The sequence below is a fragment of the Protopterus annectens genome, chromosome 5.part1, assembly GCF_019279795.1.
Source record: "Protopterus annectens isolate FY-2018-M chromosome 5.part1, PAN1.0, whole genome shotgun sequence".
NCBI classification, from domain to species: Eukaryota; Metazoa; Chordata; order Ceratodontiformes; family Protopteridae; genus Protopterus; species Protopterus annectens.
The window spans coordinates 560,157,780-560,171,267 of record NC_056736.1 but is presented as its reverse complement, the minus strand read 5'-3'; the positions used below and the strand labels follow the sequence as shown (position 1 = coordinate 560,171,267).

At 38.4% G+C, this 13,488-nt stretch overlaps 1 protein-coding gene across 2 annotated transcripts in view; it reads left to right on the top strand.

Annotated features, from left to right (window-relative positions):
* Positions 1-5,257: 5,257 nt before the first annotated feature.
* The window catches only part of NUDT15 (nudix hydrolase 15), a 105,905-nt gene continuing 97,674 nt past the window's right edge, over positions 5,258-13,488 (top strand). The window contains exon 1 of one of the 2 annotated variants that reach the window (XM_044073178.1): positions 5,258-5,530. In XM_044073178.1, coding sequence (XP_043929113.1) covers positions 5,391-5,530 — 140 coding nt within the window. In that variant the 5' untranslated portion in view covers positions 5,258-5,390. The remainder of the gene's footprint in view (positions 5,531-13,488) is intronic. The other variant, XM_044073179.1, reaches the window with a different exon arrangement.

Below are 13,488 nucleotides of genomic sequence, written 5' to 3'. Positions count from 1 at the left end.
TGTATCAAAGAGCACATGTATGTTTCATATGCAAGGGGCCTATGATTTGAAAACAGCCCAAAATTAATCTTTATCTGCCACTGGCAAAATGTATTCTCTTTGAATGTGGGTTTCAATGCTGTTTCAATTAATATGAGTTTCAAGGGCAGAGAAGTTTTAATGCTATGTCTGTTTTTCATTGTGAGACTGCATTGCTTTGTTTAGCAGATGTCTTAGTGTTTGTGCTGTAAAATACAAAATAAAACTTTCAAATGAAGTCCAACTCATCATAGAAGTAAAGCAGTATGCACATTAGTGTTTATGGTAAATGGAGTGAAATAGCCAAGTAATGGATCATCGGAATGACTGCAGAGGCTCCATTCAACCATTATTTTCTCAGGGGGGAAGGCAGCAAACTGAGGCAGGCCCAGCTGAACTATACCTCCCAATTGTCCAGATTTTCAAAGAATGAATAGATTTTTGCTTCTGATTTTTGGTTTGTTCTTCATAAAATTTGTAGTTTTCTGGCAAATCATTTAGGAATTAAGTCACTAAATAATGATACACTGAGTTTCAGACTTCATAACCTTCAGAAAAATGCATGCTAAAGTAAGAACTGTTATTCTATCAACTGTCTCAATTTATAAAAGAGCAGTTTTTAGTACTGTTTATATGTTCCCCCAATATATTTGGCCTTGTTCAGATTTACTGCATTAACAGGTTGAGAGGTACATGCAAATTGCTTTATAGAATTAGGCATAGCCAACCTCTCAACTGTCCCCAATTTTCACTCAAAATGTTGCTCTTCCCCTTAATAATCCCTCCGCAAAATAGCAATTTTGGAAGAAAACATGTAGGGTTTACAATTAAGAAATAATTATAATAATCAAAGTTATAGATTACTTGAAATGCATGTAGATTCTTTTATTTTGTCAGCTGCTCAAGTTAGCAGTACTAATATTAAAGTGTCCCGTCTTTGACAGGTTTCCAGCTGTACTGTGTGGCTATTTCATATTTTTGTCTCACATTTTTGGTCCATTTTTCATAAAATTGTGTGTTTTGGCAAATTAGTGACAACTCATTAAAGACTGAAGTTAGAAAATAATGACAGACATTTGAGTTTCAGATTTTATACCCTTCAGAAATTCATACTAATGCAAGACCTATTCTATTATCTTTCTAAGTTTATTAGAGCAATATTTAAAAATTGTCCTTATTTTTGGGCCTTTGTCCCACTTCTGTGTATGGCTTTGTCCAGATTTCTTGCTCTGAGGTTGAGAGGTATGACAAATGTGTCAGGGCCATCACAGTCAGCCAGAGACATTTCAAATTGTGACATACTTGTTGCACCCCACTCCTCCATGTAGTGACTCTGGATGTGTCCAAGCAAGGCAAGGAGTAGTTATGCAGTGTAAATGTGCAGTGTCCCCCCCCCCCATCCAAGGTAGACACAAGTACTACAGTGGCTTTTCATCTGTCCTTGATTTTGCAGAATGGTCTGGTTTCTGTCATATTTTTGTACTGTTGATTTATGCTTATTACTCAGATTTATGCTTATTACTCAAAGTGCCTGTTGCTCTGTGTTTAAGTAGTAATGCTTTAATGACCATAAGGTAAGCTTGTCTGAGATCGTAAGATGCAGGTAAGCTAATAAGCATACTGTTAATGAATTGCCAACATTGAAAGCCTTTCTGTTGTTGACATGCAGAGAATACTTAACTAGATAATGTGTAAGCCTTTGGTATTGAAGGACAGGATTACATTCTTTTAAAAAGTTCACACTTATTGGAGATTTCCAGTCATCTCTACAGGCTTTACCCGTAAACTGAACAGAATGCCAATCATGTGTGGTCCATAACCTGTACAGTAATCTTTTAAGCAATGTATCTTGAGCTTCTTTCTTGTTTGCTTTTAATTTTTTACTTTGATCATGTTTTCCCCATGAAACAAGTAGATAGTTGTCAGGCAGCAGGTCTTTTTTGGATAAGAAACATTTTTACAAGTGGGGGCATCACAGAGATTTCTACTTTCAGTATGTTACTTGGTACTTTAATAAAGCTGAATATAAGTTATAATTAGAACTGCAGTGTAAGGAGAAGTGGTTTGAGTTGAGTGCTGCTTGTTTTTCTTATACTTGATTTTGACTGGTATTCCAGTAATATATTTAAAAAGTAATTTATTTTTTCATGCCTCAGAACCTTTTGTTTCCATCTAAGCTGTCATGCAGCCAATGCATTGAAATATTTTTATTCTTCTACACTTATTTTGTCTTAATTGGACTCTCATAATGATGGTTTGGCACCCAGGGCAGCGTATTTAATTAAAGTTAGTTTTTGTGGTTTTGAACATAGCTCCTCCCCTTTCTAGTTGGCCACACCCCTTCCCCTTGACCCCACCCATTCAGCTGTCTCCTGCAGCCCCCCTTTGATTTGAAGTCACCAGCCGCCACTGGTGTAGGTAGTAAGTCTGTGGAGTTGAGTGTTATGTAGTATGTTAGTAATATGATTTATGGGTTTCGTGTATTTGCTTGGTTTACAGACTTACTGACTAGGGCAGATGCTGCATGGGTTAGTACGACCGCTTCTTTTTCATAAACTAAGGGAAACTGCTCAATATTTCCTTTATTTTTATGAGAAAAGTGTTATTTTACACAGCAAAAAAGAGTTGATGGTAGTGCAGTTTGTTAGCGAATTGCACCTAAGCTGGAACTTTTGATTAGTAAATACTGTTCATCAATTGGCTCACCTCCTGGCAGACTATCAGTGAATTGAATTGTGAATGACGTGGAATTTAATGAGTTCAGGGGTGGAGCAGCTAGCAAGATATTGTCATTTTGCACTCATACTCATATATTGTTATCAACACCTCGTGTCTAGAGCATGTTTGTTCTGCAAATGCTGCTCCTCCGATGCCAAATGAATAATGATTTTTTTCCCCCGTTTTTCGCCCCCTTCATCAATTAATGTAGGCTCTCTATCAAACGAGTAGGCTTTTTCCACTAAGCAAGCCATACACAGAACTTTGAAAACATTAATTTGGGCAGTTAGTAGCAGCATTTGACCTCCATGAGTCATGTATTTTCTGATGGTTATTCATTGAATTAGTTTATGTGCTATACTTAGTTGTAATTGTCACTTGCTAGCAATACTATTACTGCCTTTTCGGATACAAATCTTGGTAGGGTCGAGGAAAATCAGGGATTCTTAAAATAAATACTGAAGTAAAATAAGTGTATAGCTCTAATTATTTTTCATTATTTAAGTGTATTTCACCACCTTTTCCAAAAGTCACCAATTTTAGAATTGCTAAAACTTGAGTCAATGTCAGGAACAGCTGAGATGTATGTTACCACCCAGTATCATGAATAATAGAATAAATACACTTTTTTTCATCCCTTAATGTGGAGTTTTCTAGACAAATATGTCATCTGTATATATGAGCTTCCGTATGGTTATACTATATTTTATGCATATCGTAATTTGCATTTTGTGTATATCATTTTTCCTCAATGCACTCTGACTGATCCTTTACTGTTATTTTGTCTGCATTCAGTCTTTCTGTGTTACGAATTTTGCCAAGTACTCAATTTGTGTATAATAGTGCTGATAGGATTGCCACCTTTTCAAATGCCCAAAGTGGGACATTTTTTTGTAGAAACTTGCAATTTTGCAGGACAGACATACCCAAGGGGAGTGCAAAGGACAGAACTTCACTGTTTTTGTCCAAATAAAAGCTTATTCTTGTAGCATATGAGTTGCTTATGCTATTTCATATAATATCTAGGTGTTTCAGATATAAAATAACTGTTTTATGCAACTATTAAAGAAAACTTAGTAAATATTTTTTGCCTTAAAATCTCAGGACATTTGCCATTTTTTAGATTTTTTCTCAGGACAAAACTGCCCAAAGTGGGACTGTCCCTCGCAAAGAGGGACAGGTGGTAACCCTAAGTGCTGATTGAAAGACCATGGTGTATTTTCTCACCTTTAAGGTCGGTTCGTGTCCGAAAAGGGTCAATAGACCAGCGCATTTATCCAGTGAATAAATGGTAAATTAATAAATAAATGTTCTCAAGCAGGACATTGAAGTAACCCATGGTTTTGGCAAGTGTGGTAGAGTTGGTGATTCAAACTCTAGCGAGGATGCCAGCATAGCTGTCAACCAATTTGGGACAAGTCCAGAATAATCAGGGATAGTTTTTTTTTTTTTTTTAAATATTAGTACTTTTAACCTAAAACACCGACAGAAGAAGAAGAGAATATTAATTAGTATACACTTTCTGAAGTAAAAGATAGACTTTGCATACTTTAAGGGAACATTTTCACTGTGAGAATCAGTTTATTCGCCTCCTTTTCTCCAAATTCACCATTTTAGGAGGAACAGAGCTAAAATTTCAGACCAATTCAGGGACGTCCCTGAAAACCTGGGACGGTTGAGAGGTATCACGCCAGTAGCCCTTTATTGTAAAAACTCGTTGCCGAGATACTGAGACTAACTTCTTAACGTGTAAACCGATGACAAAAATTATAAAAGTGAAAATCTCTGAATTATCAATCCCTGTACTACGTTTACAAACGTTTATACAATATGTTTAATAAATCCACTCGAGACATACCTCCCCAACTTCTTAAAATAAGTATTCTGAACAAAGTAAAAATAATGGGGAAGCAAAAGAAAATGGGAACAAATGTCAATATTGCTTTTACAAATTTAGAAAGTTGATACAGTAATGGGTTTTGCATTGGCAAACACTTTCTGAAGGGTATGAAGTTTGAAACTTAAATATCTGCCATTATTTTGCGACTCCAATCCTTGATGATTTACCAAAGAAAAAACACAAATTTTATGTGAATCAAACCAAAACTACGATGCACAATTCTGAACAGTTGAGCGGTATGACCCAAAAATGTTTTTGGCAAAAAGCATACCATGCCTAAACTGGCAACAGTAATCGAGTCCATTAATAGACCTGGTTTTAAAAGATTGTGAACCGTATTCATTAGTACAAACTGTGTGTGAAAGTGGAAAAGAAGTGCAGAGTAGTGAAATTAAGTGCAATGGTAACTTAACATAGCATGACATAAATCTGTTTGAACAGAGTAGAACACATTTGCTGAGCGGTGCAGATCTTTACAGAAGGCCGTAATGCGTGCGTCCCTCGTAATGTGACATTTGAGAGGTATGCAGTGCGTGCGCGTGAATTGTGAGCACGATTCAAGTTATGCGCATACTGTACAGCAATCACAGTATGTCCAGATTAAGCACCTTTTGACGTCGTTTTAGTGCGCACGCGCGCACGTGTATTTCTCTTTTCAGATACCGGCTCCAGTTGTTTCATAAAGTGTCATACTGTTTGGTGGTAGCCGTAGGGTAGGAGTAGCTTTACTTCTGGTCATTTTTATTGTTCTGGAATGGAGATAAAGCGTCCTGGAGTTGGTGTCGGTGTTATAGTAACGAGCCCCTTACATCCAGGATGTGTGCTTTTGGGGAAGAGAATGGCATCACCGGGGAAGGGGGCTTTTCAGCTACCTGGCGGTCATTTAGAGTTCGGGTACGTACGTGTTGCTCATAAAACATTTTTAGAGATCATAGTTAAGGTTAGTGCGCTGGCAGAGTTCACTAAAATGACTTGTCAGAAGAATAGAGTTTGTATTTTTTTTTTAAAAAGTTTTTTTTCTTTTGCTGTAGATCATGCATAGCCATTTAGAAAACCTCTCAACTGTCGAGGTTTTTGCCTCATATTTTTGGTATGCTCGTCATAACGATTTTTTTTGTTTTAAAACCATTACAAAACAAATAATTTACATATATCCACAGCTGATCAATACATCACGGTTACACATCAACAACAATTAATAATTTTTCAAGCAAGTCTTTAAGTTAAGATTTAAATTAATGTGTAATATTATAGCAGTAACCCACTAATATATGCTAAGGAAACTTATTTTTTTTAAATAAACTTTCAAAACCAGAAACTTCAGAAGAGCAAGAGAGATGGGACAGAGAAAAATAAAAAGGATAATCAGGTACAGTATAAAAAAGTTGATAAATGTATCTGATTATAGGTTCATAAGTTAGTACTAGGCTAACTGCCCTTATGGACCATTTTAATGCCTAGCCAATTACCCCATGTCAGAATCAAATCCTGCACCTTGTGTTTCCATGGTAAGCACCTTAACCATTATGCCAACTTCCCACCCCTTTTTTAATATTATATGTTTCCTTTTCATTGTTACTAAGTGCAGCCAAAATAACACATCTTCATTCATATAACAGTTCAAGTGTGTCACACCTCCACTTTATACACACACGAGCACACACACAATTTGTGGAATTTTGCCCAATGTTTTCTAACAATCTCCTTTATCTGCATAGAGGCACAAATGTAACTCAATACTAAAGCTTCCTCAAAGCAGGAATATTGCTTTTTTCCCCACATGAGAATCATGATCTTTTATTTTCTCTGTCCTGTCTCTTCTGTACATCGAAAGTCCCCAGGTTTCTTTTTTTTTTCTAAATTAAAAACAAAAAGAAAAGACAACAGAGATAATCCTTTCCCCGTTGCTTCCTTTACACAGCACTAATGTACTGCATAAGCATGTGAACGAAAGTCCCATATGCATGAGCAGTACATCAGGAAACTCCAGGATACCTATAGGATATGCTAACCAAGTTTGCAGATGACTGTAAATTGGGTGTAATAATTGACTCTCCAGCTGACACAGACATCCTGCAAAAGGGTATCACAGAGACAAACACCTGGTGTCAAAGTCACGGCCTCAAGCTAAATGCCAAAAAATGCATAGTAATCCCATTTGGGAAAACAAAGTACCTACAAACTACCACATAGATGGGAATCCACTAAGTACAGAAGAAGTAATTAGGGACTTGGGTACCCAAGTAGATAGCATGCTCTCCTTTGATAAGCACATAGCCAAAACAGTCAGGAAATCCTTCTATGTGGCACACCTGATCACAAAGGGTTTCTCATCCAGATCCAAGGAGGTGATTGTGCCCCTTTACTCCTCACTCATTAGGCCCATAATAGAGTACAATGCCCCGTTTGGGATGTACCTCTCTAGACACCTGCAACAACTAGAAAGACCACAGAAGTACCTCACTAAGAGGATTAAGGGCCTTAAACAATTACCCTATAAAGCACGACTAAAAAAGCTCCAGCTGCTCTTAGTCGCTTACCGTCTGCTCAGAGGTGATCTATGCCTGACCTATAGGGCCATGTCATACCCTGAACTTATGGACATGCTTCACCTCAAAAAAACGAGATCCCTCAGAACCACTCGTTCTAGCGACTTGAACCTATGTACAACAATAAACAGGACATGCTGGAGGGATAGATTCCTGCCCCAGTGACTCCCCTCACTCTGGAATAGAATCCCAATTCATATTCGACAGAGCTCCTCTCTGACCCTCTTCAAGATAAATCTTGATGAGTGGATGGGTAATCGTAAGTTCTACCCTGGGATCACTTCAGGAGCTCTGTTGACAGAGGCCCAGGTTACTAATCTAATGGGGAGGCAAAAGCCATCACTCTGTGGCTTAGGCTTATAAATGCCCATGAGCCTAGTACTTACCTATAAACCTATACCAGGGAAGAAACGTGGAAGAGCAGCACGGCACCATTATAATTATTTAAGAAAAGTAACTAACTTTAGCAATAACCTACTGCTAGATGTGGGTAATGCTGGACTTAACTACAGTTGGAGTGGTTTGGTCACGAGGGCAAAACAAAGCCAACCATGGAGTTAAAGGTTTAGGGCATTTAGAACACACGTGATAGGTTGAAACACACAAATGTCAAGGAAGTGCTAGCCCTGTTGCATGCTGTCCAATCTTAAATTGTCTGTGTATTCTAGGTCCTTTGCTAACCATCATGAATAATAACATAGTGATATGTTACAATTAAAAACAAGGAGAAATTGGATCCTACCTCCTCTGAAGTCTAGCCATGGCATTCCAGATCTGGCAGTTCAACAGAATTTCTCTCTCTAGGCAACTTATATTCCCTTGTGGCAGACCAACTGAGAAGAACCAGTACAGACCCACACGAAAGGATGTTTTACCTGAGGGACTTCCAGGAATTGGATCCTTCTGTTGGGACCTCCACATTTAGATCCATCTGCCTCTAGTCATTACACTCAGCTGAAGGCTTTCTGTTCCAGGACCCTATGTACTTGGATCTGGAAGATGGATGCATTTTCATTTTACCAGTCAGAGGTGCTCCTCTATGCCTTTCCCACCTTTCCTGTGATGATAAAAGTTTTGTTAAAGATTCAGACGGATTCTCGATTATGGTAGTGACTCCCTTTTGATCCAAGCATCCTTGGTTCTCACTGCTGTTAAAACCGGCCAAGGACAATTGGCCAAGCTTACTCACATGATGGGCTTGCTCACATAGGATGGGAGTGTGCTTGATACACCCAAACCGTTAACGTCAAGTTGACTTCCTTAGGAAGTACACCGGGTATTAGAGGAGGATAAGAAACCTGCTACTGGAAAATCTTATTTGGGAAAGTGGAGAGGATTTTCTAGTTGGTGCCTCACTAAGAACCAGGGCCTATTACAGTCCAGATGTCTGTTTTTTTTTTTTCTCTCTCTAATATTCATGTGAGTTTTTATCTACTAGACCTTCTGTTCTTCCATTAAGTTTCACCAGTCAGTCATTTCTGCTTGTCTGTCCTGGAATACCCTATTTCTACACTGCCATGTGTTAAAACAATTTTTGAAAGGAGTTTTGCTTGTGCAGCTACCTAAAGTGAGTGGCTCCTTCCTGGAATTTTAATTGTGTGTTAGAAAAACTTATACCATCTCCTTTTGAACCTCCTCAGAAGGCAAACTTTAAATTCTCATCTTTAAAAAGTCTTGTTAATTGCTCTGTCCTCTGCCGGGTGTGTACCTTGGTTGTATGCCTTAATGGTCATTAATCCTTGTCTCATTTCTGAAAGGGAACTAACCACTCCTTTATAACAAAAGTAGTGTAGGAATTTACACTGAACCAGGCTATTAATCCTCCTACTGTTCTTTCCTAAGCCTAGAACTGAGGGTGAACATCTTCATACCGTTCTATGCAATGATAAGCTGCTATCCCTTTAGCCACCTCAGTCATTATGACTACATCTTATCCAGAAAACTCGGCTGAGCATGATTCCATTTTTCTATCCATGTTTTGACATTGTAAACTGCTTCTTGACCTAAATGTTATAGCGTATTCCTGCATCTCTAAATATATTTGTTTTTACCATATCCTTCTATGTGCAAATGTTTTGCTCATTCCTTATATGATCCTATGCACCTGGGCTGTGCCTGCAAATGATTCATTGATATCAGTGCACTACCCTGGTAAACAAATATAAATAAGTAAATAAATTCTCCATACTTTAGATGTTCATAAATAGCTCAGATACTGTCTTGAGAGAACCAGATCCTTCCAATTTGCTGATCAGGTATTTATTTTTTCCTGTGTAGGTAAGAAGGGACTAACAGTTTCTTGACTGACCATTTTTTGAGACTTTTTCCTGAGCTATTACTTTTTGTTCCCACCACAAACACTCCCTTCCAGGTCTCACAAAACACAGGCTTCGGCTACTTCCATGGCATTTTTGAAAGGGGTAGACACTAAAAGCTTACTACAGGCAGATACTTGATCATCAGTTCACATTTCTACCAAGTATTATAAACTGGAGTCTTCCAAAGCAGAGTTTGCTGAGGCTGTTCTTCAAAGGCGTCTGACCTAAGTTCTCTGTCCATACTCTCAACTTCAGTAGTCATCCCATATAGCTTAGGCTACTGCAGCAGTGATGTAAAGAAGAACGTAGTACAGTGCCCATCTTCATGAATTAGGGTTCATCCCTGACCCTGTTCAACAGAAACCTTGATCATTGGATGGGAAATCTCAAATTCAGTCCTGGTCTAGACAGAAGTTGTCAGTAAGTAAATTAATCCCCAACTAACTTGCCCTTTCCTACATAACCCTTAGCTTCCTCTTTACTAACATACTCCCCCATGTCGGCGTCCAAGAAACTGGGACAAAACTGAGTTGAGTTGCACAGATAGGCTTCTAAAGAACCCTGGTGGGTGTTAGCCTAGTATGAACCTATAACAGTAGCTCTTTAAGTAGATAGCTGCTGCATTAGCTGCTCCCACCATCTGACCCACTAGATTTGCATTGCTTTTGATACAGTGTGATTTAGTTTCTTTGGAAAATGATACCAATTTAATGAAATCTCTAGCTCTGTAAAGTATGGCACCATAGCTGCCCTTTATTTCCTATGTTCTGACATGGGTGGCAGCTACAGTGTGTGGGGAGGGCCTTAGAAAGCTTTTGGAGTCAGGACTTCCCGTATAGTTTGGGCAACTGCAGCAGTGATCTACTCAAACATCTACTGTTATGGCAATAGCACTTACACTTCCTTTTGGTGCAGAAGGTTGTGGGTTCCAGTCCCACACCAGGTAAATTGATTGACACCACAGTGCAGTGTAAGGGGGTTGCTACACTCCTTAGTGTGCTGTCATTCAGATGAGACATTTGCCTGAGCTGGTATAAGCTTGGGTAGACATAAAACAACCCACAGCACTTATAGAAAACAGTAGTGCAAGTTTCTGGTGCCTTGGCCAAATTCCTCTAGTAGTATAAATACCACCACAGGTCTTCCCCAAAAATAGGCTGCTAGCCTAGTGGGACTAACCCAGTCAACGAAGAATAAATAAACTGTGTGTGTCTCTATACTAATATATATATATATATATATATATATATATATATATATATATATATATATATATACACACACACACACACACACACACACACACACACACACACACACACACATTATATGTGGGTGTGAGAATGCATAACTATATATATATATATATATATATATATATATATATATATATATATATATATATATATATATATATATATACATATACACATATACACACAACCATTTACGGGTCAACTTCTACATTTTTTTTTTTGAAACTTTAAAATGTAAATTAAAAAAAAAATAAATTTTTACATCCCCCTGCACTCCCTATTTGGGGAGGCTGTGCCCCCCCAACACCCCCTGCTAATTAAATATACCAACTCTGAGCTCACACTACAGTGAGGAAAACGGTAAATATACCATTCCACACTGTACAGCTTTCTCCATTTAAATGGTTCAAAGTTTCAAAACTTCAACCATCTGGGCTCAACCATAAGAAGTTCAAAGTTTTGAAACTTAGAAATTTATAAGTAGACTCATGTATATATCAAACATATAATTCTGAAATATTTCTGCACACTTCTAGATTTCTTTCAAATCTCACTTACCTTTTCACTGGCACAAAAAGGTGATGTGATATAGTTTTTTTGGACCAACCTAGGTTTTACAGTTATTTGAGCTTTTGGACTTGGGAACCCTTTCTCAGGAGGTAATAATCCAGGTTAGACGTATCATGTCATCTATGTTTTATAGTTTCTGTTAGTGGGCCAGCACAATTGGAACTTGTCAGCAGCTGATGCATTGTTTGGCCCATTTTAGTGTACTCTGCTGTGTTGAGCTGTCAATCACCGGTGGTTGGGTAACATAGATATAAGCAAAATTAATGCTGATATATACCCAAGACTATGAGGTGGGTCAGGCATATAAGAAATTTAGAAGCTATCTACGAGTGATTAATTTAGACACTTTTTCAGACTGTGAAACAGGAAAATGACCATAAATCTCTCTTAGGAGATGGCAGCCAACATACTCAAGGGGAGTCGGCAAAAAGTATGGGCAATGTTTTCATAGACACATGGCACTAATAAATGGTAGTGTCATTCTGTGTCAGTGAAGAGAGGACACTGAAAACAGAAGGGCAATACGGTGCCGTATTGTAGGTGCACAATACTTACGGGTAAAAAGACTTGGCTGGATAAAAATGCTCCTCAGTGTTGTGGATTCCACTGTTAATAGTTTGAGATAGAATGAGATGATATTCCTGGATGTTGAATAAGACCTTCATATCAGGTAGATACTGGCTCTTTACACTGCAAAAGGAAATATATACCTATTTGTGAAAATTAAAGTGTTTTGTATGTAATATGGAATATGAATGCAGCCAAGGCGAAGAGTCTTTTGTGTAAAAGTTCAGTCCAAGGTGAAACAGGCTGGGTCTTGCAAAACAAAGTCGATGTCAGTGGTCTTTAATAGGAAGTAATTCACAGACCCTGTCCCATAGCGCAGAGGGATAGAACCCTAATTGTGACCTAGACAGCCCATGTTTGATTAGCTGGCAGTAGTGGTGGAGGGAGCTGGGATGGGAAAGAGCAGCATACGACTCCACCCATCTTTAGGAATGGAGGAAGATGGCTGGGCTTGCCGATTGGGTGTCATCCAGTGGGAGCTGTGGGTCGTGAAGCATGTAGAGTTGAACCTAGAGTGATGTGCTGCTGCAGTAAAGCTGCTTAGGTCGGGAGTGGTCACACAGATAAACTCACATATGTCTTTCCCATAAATTGGAAATGCTAGCTTCCTTCTGAAGCTGCTGAGGGGTGTTAGGAGCTGATGGGTTTGGGGTAGACCCTGATGCATGCCTGGATGATGATCTTGTGATCGTCTTTCCCCTCATGGTGGGGATGAATGGCTGGTAATGGCCCTCACCCCTGTTGGGAACAAATTAACTAAATGAGCTGTGAGGTGCTTGTGGTTTGCAGGTAGAAAGGTTTAAGAAAATTAAGTCAATCACAGTACTTTTTATTTCTGATTCTGAATATAACTTAAAACATAAAGTCTCTGATTCTGGCCCTCTCCAGGAAACCGACTCTAGTTCTTTTCCTCTAGCAAACTGTTTTGGATAAATGGCCTTTACTCCAGAACTGATTTTATGGCCTATTAATCCCCTTCTCCAAGAGTGATGTGGAGATGTTTGTCTCTTAATTTTCTGGTTTCTGTCTCAGTTTCTTTTACATACCTTTGCAGTCACCTGCTTCTAATTGGTAGTCGTATTTTAGTTTTCCCTCTAAAATGGATAACATTTATACACTGGTATGTATACAAGCAGTACCATTTTTTTCATATGCAGGTGAAGTCTACACACATCAGTGGTGGAAACCACTATGCTGTGTTACATTTGACAGTCTTGTCTTGAAACTGTCAGTTCCTGGTTGTTGGGGTTGGCTGTATGCTCTTGGATCACATTGTGATGGCTGACACTAGGCCTGTATTACACTTTAAATTTGAAAGTTTGGGATGAGAAGGACAATCTCCATAACTTCATATTGCCTTCTTTTTTACTGGAGAGAGGAGTATGTTAATTTATGAGGGTAAAGCCTTGCGTACAGGTAGTACCGCAGAGATGTGAGTTTCCCCTCAATAGTTAAGAAGTTGCATTCAATGGAAAAGTATTTAGCTTCTGGCCTATTAATCTTCCTGCTTTAATGGTATGATACAAAGCCTACATATATAGTCATATGATACATGATCAAGCAAAATATAAAATCAGTCAAGAAACCATTTA